The sequence below is a fragment of the Entelurus aequoreus genome, linkage group LG21 (genome assembly GCF_033978785.1).
Source record: "Entelurus aequoreus isolate RoL-2023_Sb linkage group LG21, RoL_Eaeq_v1.1, whole genome shotgun sequence".
NCBI classification, from domain to species: Eukaryota; Metazoa; Chordata; class Actinopteri; order Syngnathiformes; family Syngnathidae; genus Entelurus; species Entelurus aequoreus.
The window spans coordinates 780922-807926 of NC_084751.1; the positions used below are offsets into that span (position 1 = coordinate 780922).

The 27005-nt window shown below is 39.3% G+C and overlaps 2 protein-coding genes and 1 long non-coding RNA gene across 4 annotated transcripts in view; 2 read left to right on the forward strand and 1 right to left on the reverse strand.

Annotated features, from left to right (window-relative positions):
* Positions 1–1783: 1783 nt before the first annotated feature.
* Positions 1784–20156, forward strand: LOC133639049 (sushi domain-containing protein 2-like). Its single transcript, XM_062032130.1, has 16 exons — positions 1784–1905; positions 1977–2175; positions 5369–5520; positions 7221–7388; positions 7453–7624; positions 7704–7905; positions 10005–10090; positions 10809–11077; positions 11142–11276; positions 11348–11506; positions 13958–14206; positions 14296–14479; positions 16288–16382; positions 16521–16700; positions 18705–18801; positions 18889–20156. The coding sequence occupies exons 1-16, from the start codon at positions 1845–1847 to the stop codon at positions 18926–18928; spliced, it is 2448 nt and encodes an 815-aa protein (XP_061888114.1). The 5' UTR covers positions 1784–1844; the 3' UTR covers positions 18929–20156.
* LOC133639050 (uncharacterized) lies at positions 10530–24247 on the reverse strand. 2 transcript variants are annotated; one of them, XR_009823724.1, is made up of 4 exons: positions 23997–24247; positions 14343–14473; positions 14069–14227; positions 10530–11451 (listed from the first exon to the last, which is right to left on the reverse strand). It is a non-coding gene; the product is annotated as an uncharacterized LOC133639050 (long non-coding RNA). The 2 variants fall into 2 exon arrangements; XR_009823723.1 differs by lacking the exon at positions 10530–11451 and having other exon boundaries at positions 13811–14227.
* Positions 24248–24506: 259 nt separating this feature from the next.
* Positions 24507–27005, forward strand: part of taok3b (TAO kinase 3b) — a 49400-nt gene continuing 46901 nt past the window's right edge. The window contains exon 1 of the mRNA XM_062031802.1: positions 24507–24723. The gene's annotated coding sequence lies outside the window, so the exon portion shown is untranslated. The remainder of the gene's footprint in view (positions 24724–27005) is intronic.

Consider the following 27005-nt stretch of genomic DNA (forward strand, 5'->3'; position numbering starts at 1 on the left):
CATCTTAGATGAGCTCGGGCCCAGCGAAGCCGGCGCCGTTTCTGGGTGTTGTTGATAAATGGCTTTTGCTTTACATAGTAGATTTTTAACTAGCACAGATATAGCGACGAACTGCGGTTACTGACAGTGGTTTTCTGAAATGTTCCTGAGCTCATGTGGTGATATCTTTTACACACTGATGTCGCTTTTTGATGCAGTACCGCCTGAGGGATTGAAGGTCCGTAATATCATCGCTTACGTGCAGTGATTTCTCAAGATTCTCTGAACCTTTTGATGATATCACAGACCGTAGATGGTGAAATCCCTAAATTCCTTGCAACAGCTCATTGAGAAATTTTGTTCTTAAATTGTTGGACAATTTGCTCACGCATTTGTTGACAAAGTGGTGACCCTCGCCCCATCCTTGTTTGTGACTGACTGAGCATTTCATGGAAGGTGCTTTTATGCCCAATCATGGCACCCACCTGTTCCCAATTAGCCTGTTCACCTGTGGGATGTTCCAAATAAGTGTTTGATGAGCATCCCTCAACTTTCTCACTCTTTTTTGCCACTTGTGCCAGCTTTTTTGAAACATGTTGCAGGCATCAAATTCCAAATCAGCTAATATTTGCAACAAATAACAAAGTTTACCAGTTCGAACGTTAAGTGTCTTGTCTTTGCAGTCTATTCAATTGAATATAGGTTGAAAAGCATTTATCAAATGTTTTTTTTATTCACTGGTTTTGAGTTTTGTGCATTTACTTTTGTTTACTCTTGCAATTGACTAGTGTTCTTGTGTATTTGTATTTTTTTTTAAAAGTTGTTTTTAATGTATACCTGTACTTTTACTAAAATATGTTTACTTTAAAGTATCGTGTACTTGGCTACATTTTAAAGTCTTATTGAGAGGAAGAAGAAAAAATAACTCCTGCAAATAAGTAGTAAGTTATGGGCGAGATAAAGACATATTCTGCAGAATGATGAGGATTTATTCCATTTTTGCACGTTAACTCATGAATAGATGTGTCATTAAAGAACATCTGGGTCAACGTTTGTAGCACTTTTTTTTATTTTCTGCAGTACATAGGAGACACCCGCTTAAATGTAATATACAAGTAGAGTTTTAGACACAGCATCAAGGGTTAGAATTGGGGGTTATATCACCTAAGATGATTACCGGGCGCGGCCACCGCTGCTGCCCACTGCTCCCCTCGCCTCCCAGGGGGTGATCAAGGGTGATGGGTTAAATTCAGAGAATAATTTCGCCACACCTAGTGTGTGTGTGACAATCATTGGTACTTTAACTTTAAATGTACTTAAGTAAAATGTATTATTATTATTATTGGTGAGGCACTGCCTCCTAGTGGCCATCGTCCGCCCCCATAGGTTGCTATCTTTAAAATAACAAGTGGAATGTGAATAATCTCCTTTAACATGATTCCAGTGAGGTGGGGGGGACAAAAAAATAGGTAAAAAGTGCACCTTCACTCCATTAATTTCAAAATAAAAGCACAGCAAAGTGACAGCGGTGGTCAAAGGTGCTCGAGTGATTATTTTATTCCAAAAAATTTATTTTTGTCACCACCTTCTCATCCTCAAAGTTCAGCAGGACAGAAAAAGCGGTCAAAAGTGGAGAAGCAGAACCGTACTGTATGCAATGTACACTAAAGTACAGAACGGGCTTCTCAAATGCTTTGACCTCCGCTTGTAAACACAGCCGAGGGAGGGTGTTATCATTATGACCTCAGGTTGATGATTGGCGAAGCTTTAAAGACGTCAGCGGGCCAAGGTTTATTGGGATGTTGAGTTGAATCAGCATGTAGCTGACACTCCGTAAGAAAAAAATAATCTGGTGTAAAAAAAAGATGGGAAAAGCGACAGCAGTGACGCTACTTCTTCTGCTCTCATGCATCGGCGGGACTTTTGGTGAGTGCCTGGAAATGTTTCTTTAAAAGTCTAAACAAGACACTAAATGTTCTTCTCCTTCTCTGATCCAGGGAAGTCCTGTGAGGTCAAATGCGGGCAAATGTCCGACTCGTGCTCCTGTCACCCAACGTGCACGTCTCTGGGGAGCTGCTGCGCGGACTATAAGGAATTCTGCGTGGAAACATTCCCGCACTCTGGCTCCATTTTGGGTGGGGTGGATTTACTTGTCCTTAATGCGAAGTTTGACAAAGGATCCCCACTCGTGTGCAGGTACTGTACAAATGTTCAAGTATAAATGTAAACATCCCTTGTACGCTTGATAATGAATAGAAATCATGTCATTACAAACATTTCTGGATATATCCAGTGTGCTTCAAAGGTTAGGTAAAATATGATGATAACCATAGAACTGTAATTGGATGTAGGAAATGGTCAAAGTGCTTTGTGCTGTAGAACAGGGGTTCTTAACCTTTTTGACCTCGGGACCCAACTTTTCCACTACAGAAATATCAAATATAAACGCTAAATTAGTAATCTTACTCTTGATTTTAATTGCATTCAATAATTATATCAAACCCACTTACAATTTCACAGGATTCACCTTGTCAAATGATATGAAACCATCAGTTAATCACACAGATTATTATCATAGGCTTAGGTCAGGTTCATTACAAAAATAAACGACTCAAATACTCTGCAAGAAAAGGGACTCATGAATACTGATGGAAAAATACATTTACACATACAATTACGCAGTGCTAAAATACATAAATTCTAACTAAATTAATAATAAATGATAATAGTATTTGTTTCTGTACTAAACTGGTAGTACAATTTACACTTAAGTCGTAATTTTAGCGCTTAAACTTCTTTATGACTTTAGCTCCAGACTTCCTGTGTATGTTTGATATTGTCATCACTGCCACAAGTGGTGGAAAGGTGTGTTACAAGTGAGTACCGCTGTGGCAACAGATTTTCTTTCGTGGCCCAACAAAGAAAAACTGGTTTAATGGTACTTTCACTACAACTGTGTGTGTGTGTGTGTGTGTGTGTGTGTGTGTGTGTGTGTGTGTGTGTGTGTGTGTGTGTGTGTGTGTGTGTGTGTGTGTGTGTGTGTGTGAGAGTGTGTGTGTGTGTGTGTGTGTGAGAGTGTGAGAGTGTGAGAGTGTGTGAGTGTGTGAGTGTGTGCGCGTGTGCGCGTGTACGTGTGTGTACGTGTGTGTACGTGTGTGTGTACGTGTGAAAGACAGAGAGACACTACGTAGTACAAAAGATGCACATTTTACCGTCATTTATGACGCTATAACTTATTAACTCTTTATTTTATGCTGCCCTTTTTTTTTTGCTGCAGCTGTTACATATACTGTAATATTGTACATGGTAATTGGGATTTGTTATATATTGTATATATTATATAATATAATAAAATAATATCTGTGATGAGGTGGCGACTTGTCCAGGGTGTACCCCGCCTTCCGCCCGATTGTAGCTGAGATTGGCTCCAGCGCCCCCCGCGACCCCAAAAGGGATAAGCGGTAGAAAATGGATGGATGGATAAAATAATATATTAGTATATATTATATACTGTATATATAATATGTGAATATTAAATATATGTTATATTTTATAATTGCTAATATGGTACATTTTTATTCCACTTTTTACCTTTTGTTTTCACCCTCTTTTTGTGCCCTAACTCCAACCCTAACCTGGGTTAGTTGTTGGAGTTTGGGTTAGGGTTAGGGTTGGGGTTCGGGTTAGGGTTAAGGTTAGGGTTAGGCGTAAAGAAAAAGAGTTGGTTAGGGTTAGGGCTAAGGGTTGGGGTGGGGCGATAGAAAAGTGTGAAAAAAGAAAAGGAATGAAGGGTTAGGTTTGGGGTTGGGGTTGTGGTTGGGGTTAGGTTTGAGGTTAGGGTTAGGCATAAAGAAAAAGAGTTGGTTAGGATTAGGGCTAAGGGTTAAGGTTGGGGTTGGGGTTAGGGTTAGGGTTACGGTTAGGCATAAAGAAAAAGAGTTGGTTAGGGCTAAGGGTTAGGGTTAGAGGGTTAGCGTTAGAGGGTTAGGTTTAGCTTTAGGGTTAGGGTTAAGGTTAGGGTTAGGCGTAAAGAAAAAGAGTTGGTTAGGGCTAAGGGTTGGGGTGGGGCGATAGAAAAGAGTGAAAAAAGAAAAAGGAAGGGTTAGGGTTGGGGTTAGGGTTAGGGTTAGGCATAAAGAAAAATAGTTGGTTAGGGTTAAGGCTAAGGGTTGGGGTGGGGGGATAGAAAAGAGTGAAAAAAGAAGATGATAAGAAGGGTTAGGGTTGGGGTTAGAGGTTAGGGTTAGAGTTTAGGGTTAGAGGTTAGATGTTAGAGGTAAGAGAGGGTTAGGGTTAGGATTAGTTAGGGTTGGGGTTAGGTTAGAGGTTAGAGTTAGAGTTAGAGAGGGTTAGAGCTTAGATGTTAGAGGTAAGAGAGGGTTAGGGTTAGGTTTGAGGTTAGGGTTGGGGTTGGGGTTGGGGTTAGGGTTAGGCATAAATTAAAATAGTTGGTTAGGGTTAGGGCTAAGGGTTGGGGTGGGGTGATAGAAAAGAGTGAAAAAAGAAGAAGATAAGAAGGGTTAGGGTTAGGGTTAGAGGTTAGGGTTAGAGAGGGTTAGAGGTTAAATGTAAGAGAGGGTTAGGGGTTAGGGTTAGGATTAGAGTTAGGGTTCGGGTTAGGGTTAGGTTAGAGTTTAGGGAGGGTTAGAGGTTAGATGTTCGAGGTAAGAGAGGGTTAGGGTTAGGCTTTCCATCCTTTGTAACTGAGCTACTGTGTGGAACAATTTCCCTTGTGGATCATTAAAGTTTGTCTAAGTCTGTAACTAAATGGGTTATACCTGCATAGCGCTTTTCTACTCAAAGCGCTTTGACACTGTTTCCACGTTCACCCATTCACACACACATTCACACACTGATGGCGGGAGCTGCCATGCAAGGCCCTAACCACGACCCATCAAATCAAACACTTTTATGTTAAAATACTGAACAGATGTTTATTGGGATAAGGTAAACATCTGTTCAGTATATTAACATAAAAGTGTTTGATTGTGAGGCATTAAAAGCCACAAAATGCAACGGGTCCATCAGACCCACAAGCGCTGGCTGAGTAACAACAATATGAACAATAAATAAGGGTTAACAAGCAAAAGGAATATGTTTTTTGCAAGCAGTAATCAATAGATTATAAATTAATATAATGATGATATCAGTAACTGGAGCGATCAAAATAAAACTCAATGCGAGGGGGTAAAAATAGTGTTTCTTTTTCACAAAAATACTCAAAAGTAAAAAGTACGTCGCATTAAAACTATAAGTACAATTTATCCAAAAAGTTACTTAAGAACGGAGTGAATGAAGCACGTTATTCCCCACCTCTGGTCTAAACTTTATTTCAGTTATTTGGATCTACCTGGCATTCTGTGCTTGTTTTTTTCTTTTACATGGGCAGGTTCAATGGTGACACCGACACTGTGGGCTACGTGGATGACAGCGGGCGGGGTCACTGCATCGCCCCGCTCTTGTACCAAACTGGATGGGTTAGCTTGCACGTGTCCTCCGATAACGGCACGGCGTTCAGTCGAGCTGGAGCCTGGCTGTCAGGTTTGAGCTTTACACTTTGTTATAAAGGATCTGTGTACAGTGTTCCCTCGTTTAACGCTGGTGTTACGTTCCAAAAAATACCCGCTTTAAGTGAAATCCGTGGAGTAGAAGTTGATTTTTTATATGTTTTTGTTCATTATATATTTTTTTCATTTACTGTGCATGTTTTTTCGTTTACAGGTTGTTTTTTTTATTATGTTTTTTTCTTTTACAGTACTGTACAGTATATGTTTTTTCGTTTCTTATATACAGTACAGGCCAAAAGTTTGGACACACCTTCTCATTCAATGTTTTTTTTTTTTTTTTCCATGACTATTTACATTGTAGATTGTCACTGAAGGCATCAAAACTATGAATGAACACATGTGGAGTTATGTACTTAACAAAAAAAAGGTGAAAAAACTGAAAACGTGTTATATTCTAGTTTCTTCAAAATAGCCACCCTTTGCTCTGATTACTGCTTTGCACACCCTCGGCATTCTCTTGATGTGAGTGACTCAGGCCAGTGACTATGGAGTGTGCTTGCTAAAACTGACATGCACAGATTTTACTTATATGACCCAATCCAAACACCCTTCCCTAGTCATGGCGCAGAAAAAAAAAATTCAATCGGCACAAAAAGTCAACAAACATGTCACACATAACACAAGCTGCTCACTGAACTTTGTAGATACTATAAAAAACAGCTAACCACCATACAAAAAAAATCAAAATTACACCCATTTTAAATGGGAAAAATGCAAAAAAAACTCTCCACCCTTACCCATTTTACTCTTAATATCCAATTATAGCATTTGATAATTATCCATCATATTGTTATAATATGTACACAGATATAGGTACAGTATACAGATATACACATACAAAAGTCAACTGCATGCATAGTAATATATTTTTATATATATATATATATATATATATATATATATATATATGTGTGTGTGTATATATATGTGTATATATATATATACGCATACAAAAGTAACCACACACTTTATAAACTTTTTTTAGATAGGCATTAACATTTCCTCACATTTCTCTCGTTTAAACATTCTCAAAGTTCAAACCTTGGTGGATTTAAAAAATAAGTACAGTACACCACTGTATTAAAGAATGAAACCAAAGATCAAAACCTGTTTTTTAGGGCTCTAGGATTTTTTGACCTGTAAATAAGCCAGGGTTTTATCATAAAGCCCGCAGCATTTCCACACATAGCCAGAGTCACCCGATCTTATTGGGCCTTAAATCCTGCGCTTTTGGCTTCGTCCTGCATTATAAACATGCGAGAGGGCATCCGTTTCCAAAATAAGTCTGTCTCATCCATATTAAAAACTTGTTCAGGATTATATCCCCCTTCCTCAATGATGTCTTTAAATTTGATTTAACATTTTGAGATTGTCAGGGAGCAAACTAGCAAACATACAGCAATAAAGAGCCACATTGTTCACATCAAACAATTTTGTAAATTAGGCAAGGTTAACGCATTCTGTACTGTGCAGGACACATGGCATGAAGAAGATTGATTGACCATGGTCTACAGTCCCTTAGCGAAACAGGACGCAGAACACAATGCACAAAAAAAATCTGTGTAAAGTCAACTGTGTTGTAGCGAGGGAACACTGTACTGCATTTGCTGCATCACACAGGGGGTGTGCCCCCTGGTGGTGTGGAGAGTGACATGCACCGGTTGGTCCACACAGTGCACACGGGCAAGTTAGATGCCAAATTCAAGGCCACGCTGGTCAACTCAACAAAGTGGCAGTACTACGGCACGCCTCAAGTTGGGGGTTCCCTGGAGATGGCGTGGAACACGTCACTGGTCCGAGCAGACCGAGTCAACATTGAGCTGTGGGGTTATATAGAGACAGGTGAGTCACATGACCTCATTGAGAGAGGTGGGGATATTCAGTGTTGTTCAATACCTCCTTTTAGGGAAGCCCTATTCAGAAGAGTGGCTGGCAGAATGGAAGTATCTGTACTCCATTGCCAAAGATCAACCCAACAATGGCGCCTTCAGCTTCGTGCCACAGCCAGCTCTTCACTTCTCCAGCTGGGAGCTCGGTGCGGTCCGCGTCAGCTCCAGCGTCCACTCGGACGGCATTTGGTATGTACGTTATTGTCAGACCGTACATGTTCAAATCTTGTTTTCAGACAAATTTTTTTCCCCTCGTTTTGTACCCCAGGAATGTGCAAGCTGCATGGACCGAGGACCACGCCCTGGCCTGGCACCTGGAGGAGAAGTTCAGGGAGGACTCTCAGGCCTGGGCCCTGGAAAAATGTTTGGCGTGGGATCAGCTGGAAATAACGCTGCCAAACTTCCTCAACGAGATCATCGACTGCCCCTGCACGCTGGCTCAGGCCCGAGCCGACACAGGAAGGTTCCATGTAAGACTTGTCACCCTAATGACCTAATGTTCATCAGAATCATGAAAGAGTTCATACTTAAGGTCTCAGAAGTCCCACAATAATCTAGCCTTGATGTGAGAATTTAGACCAGGTGTGTCAAATTAATGGCCCTCATAGCCTGAAAACAATGTCAATAAGGCATTTCATTTTTATTGATAAATGTATTCAAATTTTGACCAAAAAAGTGTAAGCAATATTATTTGATACAAGCTGTTTTTGTCATTGAATCCCTTTTCTGATAAAAAAAAAAAAATTCACCACTAGCTGAACTTAAATATCTGCTTGTCACTTTGACTTTTGATTACAGAGCAAATTTTCTAAAGTTTTGTTGGTAAACAATGATAATAATCAAACAAAGCGGCCCTTCTGGGCTTCTGTAAAAGCAATGAAAATGAGTGTGATGCCCTTGATTTAGACCAGGGGTTTCCTAACTATGACGTTGTCAATTTAGCCTGTGAGATGGCACAGGTTACAAAGGTAAATTTATATTAAATTTAAATGTCTTGCATCTTGATTGGTGCTTACATATCACATTTTGGTGGACAGTGTGAGTGACTCAGGCCAGTGACTATGCAGTATGCTTACTAGAACTGACATACACAGCTTTCACTTATATGACCCAATCCAAACACCCTACCCTAGTCATGGCGCAGAAAAAAAAAGAAAATCGGCACAAAAAGTCAACAAACATGTCACACATAACACAAGCTTCTCACTGAACTTTGTAGATATAATAAAAAACAGCTAACCACCATTAAAAAAAATCTAATTACACCCATTTAAATCATTGCAAGGCATGATGGGGAAAAATGACAAAAACTTTCTCCACACTTATCCATTTTACTCTCAATATCCAATTATAGCATTTAATAATCATCCATCATATTATTATAATATGTATACAGATATAGGTATACACACACACACACACACACACACACACACACACACACACACACACACACACACACACACACACACACACATATATGTATATATACATTCATGCATACCGTACAGGCTAAAAGTTTGGACACACCTTCTCATTCAATGCGTTTTCTTTATTTTCATGACTATTTACATTGTAGATTGTCACTGAAGGCATCAAAACTATGAATGAACACATGTGGAGTTATGTACTTAACAAAAAAAGGTGAAATAACTGAAAACATGTTTTATATTGTAGTTTCTTCAAAATAGCCGCCCTTTGCTCTGATTACTGCTTTGCACACTCAAGGCATTCTCTCGATGAGCTTCAAGAGGTGCGCCTTGTCAGGGTTAATTAGTGGAATTCCTTGCTTTATCAATGGGGTTGGGACCATCAGTTGTGTTAGGAATGAGAAGGTTGTGTCCTAACTTTTGGCCTGTACTGTGTGTGTGTGTTTATATATATATATATATATATATATATATATATATATATATATATATATATATATATATATATATATATATATATATATATATATATATATATATATATATATATATATATATAAAATAAATATATATAAAAATAAATCCCAATATTTGGACACATATGCAATTTTATTATCAGAATGTCATCCAGGAACTTTTTTCTCACATAATTAACACGATTTTTGTTGTGATTAACACATGATTTAATTTTGACAGCCCCTACAACCCCTTAATTTCTTCCGCTTATCCGAGGTTGGGTCACGGGGGCAGCAGCCTAAGCAGAGCAGCCCAGACTTCCCTCTCCCTTCGTCCAGCTCTTCCCACATGATGCTGAGGCGTTCCCAGGCCAGCCTGGAGACATAGTCTCTCCACCGTGTCCTGGGTCTTCCCCGTGGTCTCCTACCGGTCGGATGCGCCCTAAACACCTCCCCAGGGACGGGTTCGGGGGGCATTCTGACCATATGCCCGAACCACCTCACCTGGCAAATAACATTTGCATAGTAAATGTCTTGGCCACGTTTACTGTAATTGTTATCAATGTTGCGTTATAATGTGTAAACGATGTCCTCAGACTTTATTATGTGATCATTTTATGAGTTTATGGCATTTGCGTTCAAGGAGAAGTCTCACTCTGACTTGTTTTTGATGTCCTTTGTCAGACTGATTACGGCTGCGATATAGAGAAAGGAAGTGTGTGCACTTACCACCCGGGTAGTGTTCACTGCGTGAGAGCCATACAAGCCAGGTGAGTCAACACTATGCACCCACTGGCCACTACATTAGGTACACAACCTAACGACATTCAATACTAGCAGAAAAAAATACTGCCGTTCTTAAAACATTTGGTGGACAAAATGAGACAAAGGAGTGTAAGATTTTACATGTAAACAAACTGTTGCGTCACAGTCTACACTACGGTGAGTTGAAGAACTGCCAAAATACATAGGACAAAACGATGTTTACCAAATACTCTTATCAGTCAAGCATACACACAAACATATTGGGAAGGTTTGTGTCATGTTTGTCCTCAAACAAAAATATACTAAAACAAAAATATTTTTTTATTTTCAATCCTTTTTTAAAAATGTTCCAGGGAGCCACTAGGGCGGCACTAAAGAGCCGCGGGTCGCTGACCCCCGGTATAACAGTTCAAATCGATTGTTAGTTTGGCATTGCTTCTGTTGTAAGTCCTGTTTGTTCCAGAGTTTTATACCGAGATGAAGTCACTGTAAAGTAAATTTTTATGTTACGGCCAGCGTTTGGTTTTTATTGGAGGATTACACAAACCGCTTCAATTTTGGCGCAGACTTTGATAGTGGTGCACCTTTTATTAGCATTTTATGACGTTAGTGTGTATGATGAAGAACATTCAGGCAGGATTGAGTGCACGGTTTGCTGCTGATCCAAATTTGGATTGCCCGGCCTTGGTGGAAGTCTACATTCAGAATGTTTCCTTGCTGCAGTCCCAAGTATGCAGCCGGGCAGCAGTGTTGCTACGACAGCAGTGGCGCTCAGGTGCTAACGGCAGACTCCATCGGCGGCAGCACGCCAGACCGAGCCCACGATTGGGGTTCGCCTCCTTACAGGAAGCCCCCAAGGGTCCCTGGACAGTCCCACTGGGTCTACGACGTCCTCAGCTTCTACTACTGCTGCCTGTGGTCCGACAACTGCCACTATTACTTCAAACACCGGCCCTCCAGCGACTGTCGGCGCTACCAACCTCCCAACTCTGGTATTTATTTCACTGTCATCCACTCGCTGTCAGATCAACACTAACCACGAGATGCGTCTCGTAGCCGTGGTGTTTGGAGATCCACACTTCATAACTTTCGACGGAGTGCGCTACTCCTTCAATGGCAAAGGCGAGTACAGATTGTTGACGTCGGCCGGGAAAGGACTGGCAGTCCAAGGCAGAACAGAGCCGGTCAACGGTGAGCAGAGGCCGCCGCAAACCGTTTTGCTCGCAAGGAGCCTGGTGTCCATTCTGCGCCCTCGTTCACAGGGACGGCCGTCAACGCGACAAAGCTGTCGTCCGTCGCCATGAAAGAGGCGTCCTCCGATGTCATCGAGGTGCGACTGTTACCTGGTCACAGCCGCCTCCAGGTGCTGCAAAATCAGAAAAGTATTTTGTTCAACGAGCAAAGCTGGATGGACCTCAATGGTGAGACTTAACTTCAATTCCAAAATGCACAAAAGATGATACATTTGATACAATTTAAAAAATTTTTTTTAATGAATTGAATTGTAATTGTTTCCTTATTTTTTTGGTTTTCTTTCAATAATTTCTAAACTTAAAAAAATATGAAAGAAGTCAATTAAAACAACAATTTAACTGAAAATACATGTTACAATGGAAGAACAATTAAAACCTGCTCATCCTCTTTTGAAATAAAAAAGGAAATTAAAATAAAAACAATACTAATAAGATACTTTTTTTGACTTGTTCCATGTACTTCTTTGCTCTTATTTGACTTTTTTAATGTACTTTTTTGTACTGCATTACATTTGTTCTTTTCTACATTTATGACTGTACTTAACAACATAATTAGGAAATTATAATTAGCAACAAATGCCCATTAAAATTAGTTTAGTAACAGGTTACATTTTTTTAAGTAAAAATATTAATGAATTGAATTGTACTTTTTTCCAATTTTTTTTGTTTTCTTTCAATAATTTCTAAACTTCAAAAAATATGGAAGAAGTCAATTAAACAACAATTTAACTGAAAATACATGTTACAATGGAAGAACAATTAAAACCTGCTCATCCTCTTTCAAAATAAAAAAAGGAAATAAAAATAACAATAATAATAATAATCTCATTAAGACAGTGGTTTTAAGATACTTTTTTTGACTTGTTCCATGTACTTCTTTGCTCTTATTTGACTTTTTTAATGTACTTTTTTGTACTGCATTACAATTGTTCTTTTCTACATTAATGACTGTACTTAACAACATAATTAGGAAATTATAATTAGCAACAAATGCCCATTAAAATTAGTTTAGTAACAGGTTAATTTTTTTTAAAGTAAAAATATTAATGAATCGAATTGTACTTTTTTCCTTATTTTTTTTGTTTTCTTTCAATAATTTCTAAATTTAAAAAATTTTGGAAGAAGTCAATTAAAACAACAATTTAACTGAAAATACATGTTACAATGGAAGAACAATTAAAACCTGCTCATCCTCTTTCGAAATAAAAAAAGGAAATAAAAATAAAAACAATAATAATAATAATTTCATTAAGACAGTGGTTTTAAGATACTTTTTTTGACTTGTTCCATGTACTTTTTTGCTCTTATTTGACTTTTTTAATGTACTTTTTTGTACTGCATTACAATTGTTCTTTTCTACATTAATGACTGTACTTAACAACATAATTAGGAAATTATAATTAGCAACAAATGCCCATTAAAATTAGTTTAGTAACAGGTTAATTTTTTTCAAAGTAAAAATATTAATGAATCGAATTGTACTTTTTTCCTTATTTTTTTTGTTTTCTTTCAATAATTTCTAAACTTAAAAAAATATGGAAGAAAGTCAATTAAAACAACAATTTAACTGAAAATACATGTTGCAATGGAAGAACAATTAAAACCTGCTTATCCTCTTTCGAAATAAAAAAAGGAAATAAAAATAAAAACAATAATAATAATACTTTCATTAAGACAGTGGTTTTAAGATACTTTTTTTTGACTTGTTCCATGTACTTCTTTGCTCTTATTTGACTTTTTTAATGTACTTTTTTGTACTGCATTACAATTGTTCTTTTCTACATTAATGACTGTACTTAACAACATAATTAGGAAATTATAATTAGCAACAAATGCCCATTAAAATTAGTTTAGTAATAGGTTAATTTTTTTCAAAGTAAAAATATTAATGAATGGAATTGTACTTTTTTCCTTATTTTTTTTGTTTTCTTTCAATAATTTCTAAACTTAAAAAAATATGGAAGAAGTCAATTAAAACAACAATTTAACTGAAAATACATGTTACAATGGAAGAACAATTAAAACCTGCTCATCCTCTTTCGAAATAAAAAAAGGAAATAAAAATAAAAACAATAATAATAATACTTTCATTAAGACAGTGGTTTTAAGATACTTTTTTTTGACTTGTTCCATGTACTTCTTTGTTCTTATTTGACTTGTTCCATGTACTTCTTTGTACTGCATTACAATTGTTCTTTTCTACATTAATGAATGTGTTTAAAAACAAAATGTATTATAATTAGCAACAAATACCCATTAAAATGAGTTTAGTAACAGGTAAATGGCCATTTCCTGAAAATAAATGTGTTTTTGGAGTTGAATAGACGGATGGGTCATTTGCATTAGCTTAGTATTAGCCTAGCGTTAGCCTTACGAAAACTGACTTAGGGAGGTTTTTCTGCAGAAAAAGTGGTGAAGAAAAAACGACTTAGACGTAAAAAAAATAAATTATGCTACGTTATCTTGTAGGTTAATCTTCTGTGTTATGTAAACCCGCAACATATTTGAACGCAATAATTTGAGAAAGAAGATTAGCTCGATATGAAGCCAGCAGGCGGGTTAGGCCCAGTTAGGGTTTTGATTTAAACCACTTTTATTTTCTCCAAATATCTCTTCCAGGGGTGTTTGTGTTTTCACCTGTGGCTACAAACGTGACCGTCATGTTCCCCAGCGGCGCCGGCGTTGAGGTGCGGCTCAGAGAGGGAACTCTCGCCGTTTCCGTGCTCCTACCCGAAGAATTCCGAAACTCCACGGAGGGATTGTTGGGAAACATGAACGGCGACGCCACGGACGACCTCGTTGTCGACATCGGTCAGCAGCTGGCAGACTACAGTGATCCACAAGAGGTGTTTGACTTCGGGGCCAGCTGTAAGACGTTCAAGAACTTCCCTATAAAAGTAATGTCAAGGGTTATGCATTGTGGGTAAGCATTCATAAGATGTCTTTTTCTCTTTCAGGGGCTGTGTCCAACACATCTGCCTTGTTTACGTATGACTCCAAGTACCTTTTGGACACCTATTACCATTCCCCCAGGCACGACAACCATTTTGTTCCTGTGTTTGTCGTCCACGAGAGTCCCGACGATCCTCTCTACAACATGGCGTCTGACATTTGCTCTGGAGATGGTTCTCAGTTCTGTCGGTAAGCAAACACAAACGCTTCTAAGTTAATAAAACACACGAAGAAGACAAGTTAGTAACTGGATAGCCACTGATTTGCTGTAATTAGTTACTGTAGATAGCCGCTGGCTAGCTATATTTGGTTACTGTGGATAGCCGCTAGCTAGCTGTAATTAGTTACTGTGGATAGCCGCTAGCTAGCTGTAATTAGTAACTGTGGATAGCCGCTAGCTACCTGTAATTAGTTACTGTGGATAGCTGCTAGCTAGCTGTAATTAGTAACTGTGGATAGCCGCTAGCTAGCTGTAATTAGTTACTGTGGATAGCCGCTAGCTAGCTATAATTAGTTACTGTGGATAGCCGCTAGTTAGCTATAATTAGTTACTGTGGCTAGCCGCTAGCGAGCTATAATTAGTTACTGTGGCTAACCGCTAGCTATAATTAGTTACTGTGGATAGCCGCTAGCTAGCTATAATTAGTTACTGTGGATAGCCGCTAGCTAGCTATAATTAGTTACTGTGGATAGTCGCTAGCTGACCCCCGAGATGATATTTGATTAGTATTAGAACCGGCCCGCAGACCAATACTCAATCAGTGTTGGTGCTAGGAATTTTCAAAATGGGGTCCCAGGGACCCCATCAAGTCTTAACAATGGGGTCCCACAGTATATTTTTGGGGTACCCCTTTTTATAACCGTTTTGAAAACAAATGATAAATGTATGCATTATCCTGTTATATCTCAAATTCTATATTGTGTTTTGGAAAAAGGTTGTCATAAACGTTACTTAATTCATAAAAAAAATAATACAAAAGAAAACACATTTTTAAGCATATGTAAATGTATTCAGTTATAAACATTCATTCACTTTCTTCTTTCCTTCATGGATCGAAACTTTACCACTGCCGGTATTTTTTTCTATATTTTCATTGTAATATTTTCAGAATGTGTTTGTTCTATTTTTGGCCAAAGTAAGACAAAGAAAACAATCTGAAGTTGTCTTTATTTTTTAGTTTTAATGCCATGATTTTAATAGTCCGGCCCGCGTGTACACTGAGCTAAAATGAGTTTGACACCCCTGATCTAGTGCTACGCCAAATAAACACTTGATTAAAGTACAGTGTTTTATTCTAACATATTTAAACACAGTGTTACTGTTCAAACTGTGTGTAATGTTTAAGTGCTCAAAAATATTAAATATGCCTGTTAAATAAATTCTCTGTCTGGTTTTATTGAATACTTAGGCCTACTAAGCTACTGTATTTTAATGTTGCTCATTATGTTGGTACTTGGAAGGCCAAGGTTTTTCTGGGGTGGTACATGATGAAAAAAAAAGTTTGAGAAGCACTGTACTAGGACAAAGCATGGTCTTACAGCCGGGCAAACATTGTAGGTCATAGTGAACTTATCAGTGACTATTCTGCGTTAACCACCATGTAGCGGTTGCCCTCTAGTGGGTTCCTCAGACCACCACTCACTGCCACGAGAGCCCGGATTTCAGGGTACAACAGTGTTTTATTTTCATAAATGTGGAGAGGCTTTTGCTTTCCAGCAAAATGTCTTTCTCTCTGTTCGTGTCTCTCTCTCTCTCTGGCTCCCACTCCAACTCCAACTGCCGTGTCTCGTGCCGGCTGCTGCTAATAAAGGTGACAGGTGATTAAATAACAAGGCCCACCTGGGCCATCCACCTGTCGCTGTCTTCGAGGCCGGTCCCTGCACACCCTGTTCCGCGGCAGGCCCGCAGGCCACGCCCCCCTCCACACACACTTGTATTTAAAGGGATGGCGTAATTGTTTATAATCCTGTATTTTACGGTTTGTCTTTTTTTGTAGGTATGACATTCTGGTTGGTCGTGATCCAAAAATGGGAAAGGCCTCCAAAATATCTTTCCTGAGTCACATTTCTCTGGTGGAGGACTTAAAGCCAGGTAAAAGTCATGAGGAAGTCAGCGAGTGCGTGCGTACATCTCGCGACCCCGGTTACAGTATAAGATGTATACTTACGTATACGTACTGTTTACACCGTCTTATATTCGCGACAATATTTGTGTCCTTAATATGTGCAGTTATTTCTTGCGGCTGGCTCGCACCGCCACCTAACGGCAGAAAGGAAGGCACTACCTATTTGCAAGGGGCTAAAGTGCGGCTTTTCTGCGATGACGGCTACACGCTGGAAGGATCGTCCGAGCGCACCTGCCGGGTGGACGGACGTTGGTCGGGAGGGGACACGAGCTGCACGCCATCAAGTAAGCTTTAGTATGACTAAATGAGTCAATAAACATTGGCTCTTAAAGGGGAACTGCACTTTTTTGGGGAATTTTGCCTATCGTTCACAATCATTATCATGACGACGGATGGATTTTTTTTTTAATGCATTCCAACTCGCAAATAAACGTAAATAAAAGCCAATGAGCTCCTCTCATTTGCTCATATCCAATAAATAACCATTCAAAAACCACCAACAATACACCATTTACATTTCGTGACTCGAATATTAACCAAGTGTTAGTGTGTTGAGGTTGCCCTCTAGTGGGTTCCTCGGACCACCACACACTGCCATGAGAGCCTGGATATCAGGGTACAACACTGTTTTATTTTCATAAAGAGTGCCAGGCTTTTGCTTTCCAGCAAATTGTCTTTTCTGAGTCCGAGTCTATCTCTCTCTCTCTGGTTCCCGGCTGCTGATAATAAATGTCATGATCCGTGGTTCGGATCATGTTTTTGTTATGTTCTGTTAGTGTTAGACTCCATAGTTCCTGTTTTTGTGCACACTTGTTTGTTTTAGTTACTATGGCGACTTATGATTTTCACCTGCCTCTGGTGTTTGGGACGCGCACCTGTTTCCAATCTAGAGACATTATTTAAGCCTGCCTTTGCCAGTCAGTCATCCTGGCGTCATTGTTTTTCTCATGCCTTGCCAAGTAAGTCTTGCTAGTTTCATGCCACAGTTCCCTGAGTGTTCCAGGCCATAGTTTATGCTAAGTGTTTGCTTCATGCTCTCGTCACGTCTCTTGTCTTCTAGTCCATGCTAAGTATTTAGCTTCAAGTGCGATCGGCACCTTGTTCCTTCGCCTTGTTTTCCGTTTTTTGTACCTCTTTGAGTTTTGTTCAAGATTAAATCATGTTCCTACCTGCAAGTCCTGTCCGGAGTGATCCGTTTGCCTTCCTGGGAGAACGACCCCGCAGTAAGCGAAAACCACGTCGTGACAATAAAGGCGACAAGTGATTAGATAACAAGGCCCACCTGGGCCGTCCACTTGGAATTGGGGGTTAAATCACCAAAAATGATTCCCGGGCGCGGCCACCGCTGCTGCTCACTGCTCCCCTCACCTCCCAGGGGGTGATCAAGGGTGATGGGTCAAATGCAGAGAATATTTTCGCCACACCTAGTGTGGTACTTTATTCATTCTTCACCTAAATGGGAATATAAGCCCAGCAGGCACAAGACATTAAAACAACGTTTAAAACGTGTTAAATTAGGTCCTGACGTTGAGCAACTCAAACCTAAATCAATGTCGGGTTCTGATGTTGATTTGCCGTTGAATTTTGGTAATTTCCCAACCAACAACGAGGACAAATTAACGTTACAAATAGAACCATTTTGCAACGTTGTTTCAAAGTCAGTTTTAAAGGACATGTATGTATAATCAGCGTCATATCAATGTCTTGTGCGCTGTCAGTCGGCATCCTAATGACAGCAGACATTGTGCAGTAAGTGATGTTTTATTATGTGTTGGCTCTTCTGGTCATAATCCGTGGCCTGGATCATGTTTTTGTTATATTCTGTGAGTTTTGGACTCTCTTAGTTCCTGTTTTTGTGCACCCTTGTTTGCTTTTAGTTACCATGGTTGCTTATTATTTTCACCTGCCTCTGATTGGTGTTCGGGACGCTCACCTGTTCCCCGAGCGCTGATCAGAGGCATTATTTAAGCCTGCCTTTGCCGGTCAGTCGGCCTGGCTTCATTGTTTGCTTTTGCTACAGTTACGTGAGTATTCCTTGTCTTCTTGCCTATGCTAAGTGTTAGCCTTAGCTTCGAGTGCGATCAGCACATTTTTCCTCTGGCTAGTTTTCAGTTTTTGGTACTTGTTTGACTTTCGACAAATAAACCATGTTCCTACCTGCACGTCCTGTCCGGAGTGTTCCGTCTGCATACCGGGGGAACGAGCCCCGCAGCAAGCTGCGACCCCTTTAAGGCAATGATCCCACTTCCCGGTATGGTGTAAAATTAACTTTTTTTTTTTCTCTATAGGTAATATTGCCGGCATTGTCGCTGGTTCAGTCATTGGTGCCTTGACACTGATTATAATCATAACAACACTCGTCCTCCACTCCCGGAAAAAGAAAAGGTAAAGTATTGTAATAACTATACACTATTATTATTTAATCCTGTAGTTATTTTCTGTCTTGTTTGCATGTTTGTGTGTGTTTTTCAGGAGACCGTCAATAGACACATGTACAAATGCTGACCTCTAACCAGGATTTTCTCTCCGTGCTATCAACTAAGTCAACAATATTTGCTAAAACTCATATTACAGCTTCCCTGCAGTATTAACACTCCAGTTTTGTCAATGCCACATTCAGAAAATGGCCCTTGTGGGTTACAATTCACTATTACAGATTACACTTATTTTATCAGTATATCGCCCTCAAACAGATATGTACAGTAATGGCATGTTATATACATTTAAAGGGGAACTGCACTTTTTTTTTTTTAAATGTTGCCTATCGTTCACAATCATTATGAAGGACATGACGACGGCTGGATTTTATTTTTATGCGTTCTAACTTTTAAATAAATGTAAATAAAAGTCTTCTTATAATAGAGACAATGTGATGTCCTGTCTTCCGCCCATAAAACCCAAATACATGAGTCAATAAACATTGGCTCTTAAAGAAAAACTGCACTTTTTTGGGGAATTTTGCCTATCGTTCACAATCATTATGAAAGACATGACGGATGAATTTCTTTTTTTAATACATTTTTACTCGTAAATAAAAGTTGGCTTATAGTGGAGTCAATTAACCCCTCTATTTTATCCATAAAATCCAATAAATACCCATCCAAAAACCGCCAACAATACCCCATTTACATTTCGTTACTTGAATATTAACCAAGTATTAGTGATATTGTTATTATAAGCCCTAACGCAGACGGACTATTTATAGCGGCAATGTGATCGCCAGTTTATGCTGCTATGTTTACAACATCGAGTGGTCAGCTGTTTCCTCGCTTCCCTGCTCCTTTGTTGTAGATCATAAATGATGCCTCTCACCTGGATAGTAGAAGGATGAGGACGTAATCCTACAAGTTGGTACACTTTAACAACAAATTTAAACCCGGAAATGACAAACAACACGAAATGATGCTTGATTCCACCTGCCTTTTCTTCATCTAAACAGGAATATAACAAGATTCTATCAGTCGGCATCCTAATGACAGCAGACATTGTACAGTAAGTGATATTTTAATATGTTTGTTGGCTCTCATGAAGTCTGCAGTGAGTAATCATCAGTGATGTTGTTGGAAAAAAAAGGAACGTTGTAATGCTTTTTTAAATTAATGCACAGCGTATGCATAAAATGAGCAAAATACGTAAATATTAAATATTATTATGAATGTGCCTGCTAGTACATTACAAGCATGCATATAAAACTAAAAGAGGTGTTTGGATGGTTTTTTTAAGGGCTTTTATAGGCAGAATAGTGCGACTGCATAGGCTCCATTGTAAGTGGACGTTTAATCGCATTTATTTACTAGCTAGAATGCATAAAAAAGAAAAAAATGTGTTCTTGTCTTACAAAAGGATTGTGAATGATAGGCAAAATTCCCCCAAAATGTGCAGTTCTCCTTTAAAGATGTGCTACATGATGTTGTGTGGTAAACGCCGGTCCAAAACAAAGATTAAAGTTCATTACAGTTGTACACTAAAAGGCCTGTTATGTGATGCTGTGAAATTACTTTATGATTGATTTATCAGATAACAAGACTTTAGTTTGTTTCTGACTACTTCCTGGTTCATTAAGGACGATGAACACACGTGTGGTGGACAGATGACAGGCCCATTGATGTTCCATCGTGACTAATGTATTATTGTGCATGCATCTTTATCCAGATTCTCGCCAAAACCTTCTTTGACCCATGCATGTGACACCCCACCAAAAAAATAAAATACAATTCTATGAAAAGTATCTGAAATACGTCAAATTAATCTGAATAACACGTAACAAAACTGAATAACATGAAATTAATCTGAATAACGAAACTGAAAAACATTAAACTAATTAAATTTTTTTTTCAATCTGATAAAATAAAATGAAATGATGAAAAAAGATCTGACAGTTTTAATGAAATATGTTTGTTTGTTTTTTCATATAGCGCTTTTCTCTAGAGACTCAAAGTGCTTTACATAGTGAAACCCGTTATCTACATCTTTAGGCTACATTTAAACCAGTGTGGGTGGCACTGGGCGCAGCTGGGTAAAGTGTCTTGCCCAAGGACATAACGGCAGTGACTAAGATGGCAGAAACGGGGATTGAACCTTCAACCCCCAATTTGGTGGTTTAGGTTGCCCTACCACACGAGCCACCCCACCCACTAAACTAACGTGAAGAAACTTTTTTTTTCAAATTTAAACATTTATAATAATAATAAATAATTTAATTCAAATTAAACGTAATTCTATTATAGCAACAAATTAAATACACTGAAAGATTTAACTAATCTAAATATAAGAATACAATTGGACACATTTACAGATTTAAACATAATATTATTTAAATGTATCTAAATCCACCCCAAAATCTGACAAATTTAAGGGGATTTTTAAAAATCTACAAAAATAACATCTGACAAATTTAAATGAATGTAAATTTATCTGAAAAAATATCTGACTGATGTTAAATAAACATTAAAAAAAAATCACAAATACAATTATCTGGCAAATTTAAAACATACGCAATGGGGTAAAAACAAAACTGAAATTATTTGACAAATTTAAACAAAATCTAGCTTTTTAAAATGTGGAAAAAAATCCAATAATTTGAGAAGAATTAAACAAATTGAAAAAATTATATAACAATAATAATACTAGATGAAGTTGAACTTCAAAATGACTAATTGTTGAAGAATAGCAACTTGGGAAAATGTTCCATTTGTTTCAATGGGAATTTCATGAAAAATTGGGAGTTTCGGGAAAAGCAGGAATTTTTAGGTACATGTTAAAAGACTTGAATGTTCTAAATGAGTTGAAATGGTTGGTGTTGGAATTTTTCAAATCGGTCGAGAAATGTTGATGTAGTAACATTTTTAATTGAGAAATAGTATTACGGAATTTCGGGAAAACCGGGAATTTTTCCAGTTCAAAAAACAACTTAGTGTTTTGTCCTGTTTAGCAGGAATGTGTTGACGGGGGAATGGTTGAAGTGGGTTGAAAAATGTGGAAGGAGTAGTGGCCAGAAAAAAGGGAAATCCTGGATTTTATTTTTTTTTAACTTGGAAAAATGATACAGTAGTTTGAATGTCCAGGATATGTGGAATGTGTTGAAGGTGGAATGGTTTGAATCGGTTGAAAATGTGGGAATTGTGGAAGTTTGGAAATCAGACAATTCATTTCGAATGGGAAAAATGTCCCGGAAAACCTGGCCCCTTACTTGCAGTGAAATAAACTTTGAATGCTCCAGGATACCAAAACATTTTGGATAATTCCATGCTCCCAACCTTGTGGGAACAGTTTGGAGCGGGCCCCTCCCTCTTCCAGCATGACTGTGCACCAGTGCAACAAGCAAGGTCCATAAAGACATGGATAACAAAGTCTGGTGTGGATGGACTTGACTGGCCTGCACAGAGTCCTGACCTGAACCTGATAGAACTAATCCGGGATGAATTAGAACGGAGACTGAGAGCCAGGCCTTCTCGTGTGACCTCACCAATGCGCTTTTGGAAGAACGGTGGAAAATTCCTAAAAAACACACTCCGCAGCCTTGTGGACAGCCTTCTCCAGAAGAGTTGAAGCTTTAATAGCTGTCAAAAGCGTCCATCATTGAGGTGTCCTCGGGGGTGTTTTCAGAACAGCCTGTTCCTGTTGTTCACAGCGTCAAGGCCATTCGAGGGAGTCAAATCGTAGATTACCGTATTTTTCGGACTATAAATCGCAGTTTTTTCCATAGTTTGGCCGGCGGTGCGACTTATACTCAGGAGCGACTTATGTGTGAAATTATTAACACATTACCGTAAAATATCAAATAATATTATTTAGCTCATTCACGTAAGAGACTAGACGTATAAGATTTCATGGGATTTAGCGATTAGGAGTGACAGATTGTTTGGTAAATGTATAGCATGTTCTATATGTTATAGTTATTTGAATGACTCTTACCATAATATGTTACGTTAACATACCAGGCACGTTCTCAGTTGGTTATTTATGCCTCATATAACATACACTTATTCAGCCTGTTGTTCACTATTCTTTATTTATTTTAAATTGCCTTTCAAATGTCTATTCTTGGTGTTGGCTTTTATCAAAAAAATTTCCCCCAAAAATGCGACTTATACTCCAGTGCGACTTATTAGTTTAATTTCATTTTTATTTATCTCCTTCATTGATGTGCATCTTTGATCGATAGACAATTATACCTCAATTATTCAATTATACATTTACACACCAATGCCTGAGAAGGAGCAGGATGAAGAAAAATCTTATATTTTCCTGTCCCCTTCAACACAATACGTAGTCTTACTTAATGGATATCATATAAACCAACAATTACATCAAAATATAATGAAAAAAACACAAGTGCAAAACTTCATGAAGTACAAACCGAACCAAAAAACAAAACAAAAAAAAAAGTAATATATTCCTCACAGGATCATACAAAACAAATACAAAACCAGGCAAAAAATAAGTAAAATAATAAATATAAAGCAAAATGTAAACACTAATGGCTGTCCATATGATCGTATTGTTCTGTCTTTATAAATTTTTTTCAATTGGAATATATTTGTACAATCTTTTATCTCATTGTAAAGAGAATTCCATAGTTTTTTTCCTTCTTTATTATGCATTTTCGGCCGGTGCGACTTATACTCCGGAGCGACTTATATTCCGAAAAATACGGTAGGATGTTTGTTTTCCGCGAGCAGACAATACAATGACTTGTCTGTTCTATTCGCCCATGCTGGCTGCTCTCATATTCAATTTTCCTTTTCAGCAAGCTTCTCCATGATGTGATCCATCTTGCCTTCGCAAACTCATCCCGCGGGCCGGGTGAAAACTTGTCCGCGGGCCTGATCCGGCCCTCGGGCTGTAAGTTTGACACCCCTGATCGACAATATCATGGCTGCACCTAATCAAGTGCACACTACGCATAGTGAAAGTCAAATATTTGAACAGCCGGTAAACTGAAGGTGTCGTCAGAGCTTGTAGTATTGCGGTGTCTCTTTAATGGAAGGGGGAGTGTAGAAGAGGGACAGGCACAAAAAAAAAAAAAAGAAAAAAAAAAAAGGAAGAAGCGATGAATAGGAGGCAAGAGAACCACCTACCATGACCAAGTGCGCTCTAAATGTAGGACACGCATCCGAGTGGCTCACAAACGCACCGTCGGGGGACACATTTTGGAAGGAGCCGGAGAAGAAGCAGCATGTTCGGACGTGCCTTATCCCATTGCCAGCCTCCTCGACATGGTGCCACACTGGATCGTCACGCGGGGGAAGGAGGCTCGCTCCTCTTCGGCGTCTCTCGGAGCTCAAGAGTGCCAGTAAATTACATCACATCTTTCTCCCATTATCAATGGTAGGCATTGCGTAATTGCCACCCCCCCTCCCTCCCTCCCTCCCTCCCTCCTCCTCCTCTTCTTTTTGTTTCTTTTTTTTGGGGGGGGACGCTATACCAAGATTTTTTTTTTTTTTTTTTTTGGCGTTTTTTTTTTTTTTTGGCGTTTTTTGTTTGGCGATGCCCTTTTCACGGCCACAAAAAAAGGACGCCTGGCAGAAGCTAGAGGGAAAAGGATGCGCGTGAGGCTGGACGTGTGCTGCATTCAGGGACACCGGGAACTCGCGGCGGCGGCCATACGAGAGGACCTGAGAAGCGTCGGGCCCCACCGCGGTCTGCTCCTTTTCCTTCCCCCTGCAGGAGCATGCTTGCGTGAGGGATGAGGCCGTGCACGGGCACTCCAGCGGGCCAGAGCTGCGGCCTACTTCTCACCACAGCCGGTGGCGACGCTGCTGCAAGACCCGCGAACACACCGTCAACGTCACGTCAGCATCTTTGGTACACACACACACACACACACATTGATTGCATCCAAGAAATGACAAAATATGTAATGTGTGTGTGTGTGTGTTGGCAGCAGGGGGTGAGGAAGCGAGGAATGGGGGGGGTGGCTGGAGGGGGGAGGCACACACACACACGCCATGCCATGACTACATCCATCTGTAGTCATGGCAACCAGATCCTGTTAATGGATGTGATTCCCCCTATTGTCAGCTTCCTTCCATTGCATTCGTCACCCATGTTCAAATCCTGCGTCCTTCCACTTCCTGGTTTGTCATCGTGACCCCAGGCGTAAAAAAAAAAAAGAACTCGCACTTTTACCCGGACCCTCATCGACGTTTTCATGCGACTACAAAGTTTTGCGGCTCGCATTTTAAATTTTTTTTCAACCTTCTCAATCGTCGTAGAAATGTCGCCACAGGCAATAATTGTCGGAATAGTTGGCGACTGTGTAGAGCAGTGGTTCTTAACCTTGTTGGCGGTACCGAACGCCACCAGTTTCATATGCGCATTCACCGAACCCGAACCGTATTCATAAAATGATGTTATTATATTAAAGAAATACTAATAAAGATATATTTTACAAACGAAAAGTTACAGGAATGTACACATGATCCAGTGACGTGCGGTGAGGTTCATGGCTGGTGAGGCACTGACTTCATCGCAGTCAGATTTGCAAACATATGAACCCTAAAGAGTATCTTATTCACCATTTGATTGGCAACAGTTAACGGGTTGTGTTTAAAAGCTCATACCAGCATTCTTCCCTGCTTGGCACTCAGCATCAAGGGTTGGAATTGGGGGTTAAATCACCAAAAATGATTCCCGGGCACGGCGCCGCTGCTGCCCTCTGCTCCCCTCACCTCCCAGGGGGTGAACAAGGGGATGGGTCAATTCACCACACCTAGTGTGTGTGACAATCATTGGTACTTTAACTTAACTTTAACTTTACACATACAAACTGTAGCACACAAAAAAGCACATTTAATTAAAAAAAACATTATTATGGTTTTACCTTTACTTTTAAATGAAGTCCATGCGCCGCTCCTTCTGAGCAAAAGCATCGATAACTTGTTTATAGAAGTCGTCCTTATCTTTCTTCAGTTTTAAAAGTCTCTCTGTCTCGATGGAGATGATCCTTTAATTATTACCTCCTGCTTCGATTGAAAGTCCAGTTTAGAAAACTGTTTTATTTTAGATATGTAATCCTCCCTGGTAAAAGTCCAGACGAGAGGAAAAAATAAACGCTGCACTTGACTTGCTAACTGTTGCTGCTTGTTGTCACTTATTCTGCAGCCGAGTAGTCGCAAGAATGATCTTTGGGATCACTAACGCCCTCTACCCACAGGAGGCGGGATTACTGCGAGCCTCACCCAGTGCGTCTCCGCAGCCGTTTTATGATTGCTCAGCACAAGAAATACGTTACACACATACAGTTGTTGAGAAAATACACTGTACATTATATACCTCAGCTAACTAAACTATGGAAATGTATAATATAATTCATATAGCAATACGGTCTCACTGCACAGCAGGCCAGCAGTTAGCCGAGTCATTGCGCTATCCATGGTGAGGCTCAACTGGCTGGTGACTCACCCCAAGTCTGTTCTCAGTATCGGAACGGCAAATGTGAAAATTCAGCGATTTTGAATAAAAATAATCTAAAACGGGTGAAGTTAAATGGAAAATAACTTTATAATATAATCACTGGATACATATAACAATTAAAAAATTTTTTTTTCTTTTTACATTTTTTTTCTTTCCATGATGGCACGTGAGGCCCCGCCTCACCTGCCTCCCCTGACTGCACGTCACTGACATGATCCCATGTTTACATCTCATTGTGCAACATGTGAATGTTTTAGTGGGAACTAAATGCGATATCTGTAAGGGGTACACATTATTTCCAAAGCAGGACCCCCACCCAGATATATAATACTAGTACACAGCTCATGAAAAACAATATGCTATAGTCATTGTAAGTGGGCCAAAACACTTATATTAGAAAATAATCTCATGGAAATGACTGCTGTCATTTGATTACAATAATAAAACATTGAACTTGTTATTTAGTCAGGTTTGGGACAGGTGTGCTGCAGGTGTGACCACAGCGCATGTGCACGTCTGACGTCGTTCACATGTGCTCCACCGAATGCTCAAGGAGTTTTTGCGTTTGCTCACACATATGGAAAATTAGAGGGAACATTATTTGGGAGTATCCATAATACGCCGACAGGGAGAAGTTTTTATTTACACGATGAGTCGGGTGTGTCTTGACC

Coding starts and splice junctions, on each gene's coding strand:
- LOC133639049 (XM_062032130.1), top strand. CDS start 1,845: ATGGGAAAAGCGACAGCAGTGACGCTACTTCTTCTGCTCTCATGCATC. Junction 1,906..1,976: donor ATGCATCGGCGGGACTTTTG/GTGAGTGCCTGG, acceptor TCTCTGATCCAG/GGAAGTCCTGTGAGGTCAAA. Junction 14,480..16,287: donor GATGGTTCTCAGTTCTGTCG/GTAAGCAAACAC, acceptor CTTTTTTTGTAG/GTATGACATTCTGGTTGGTC.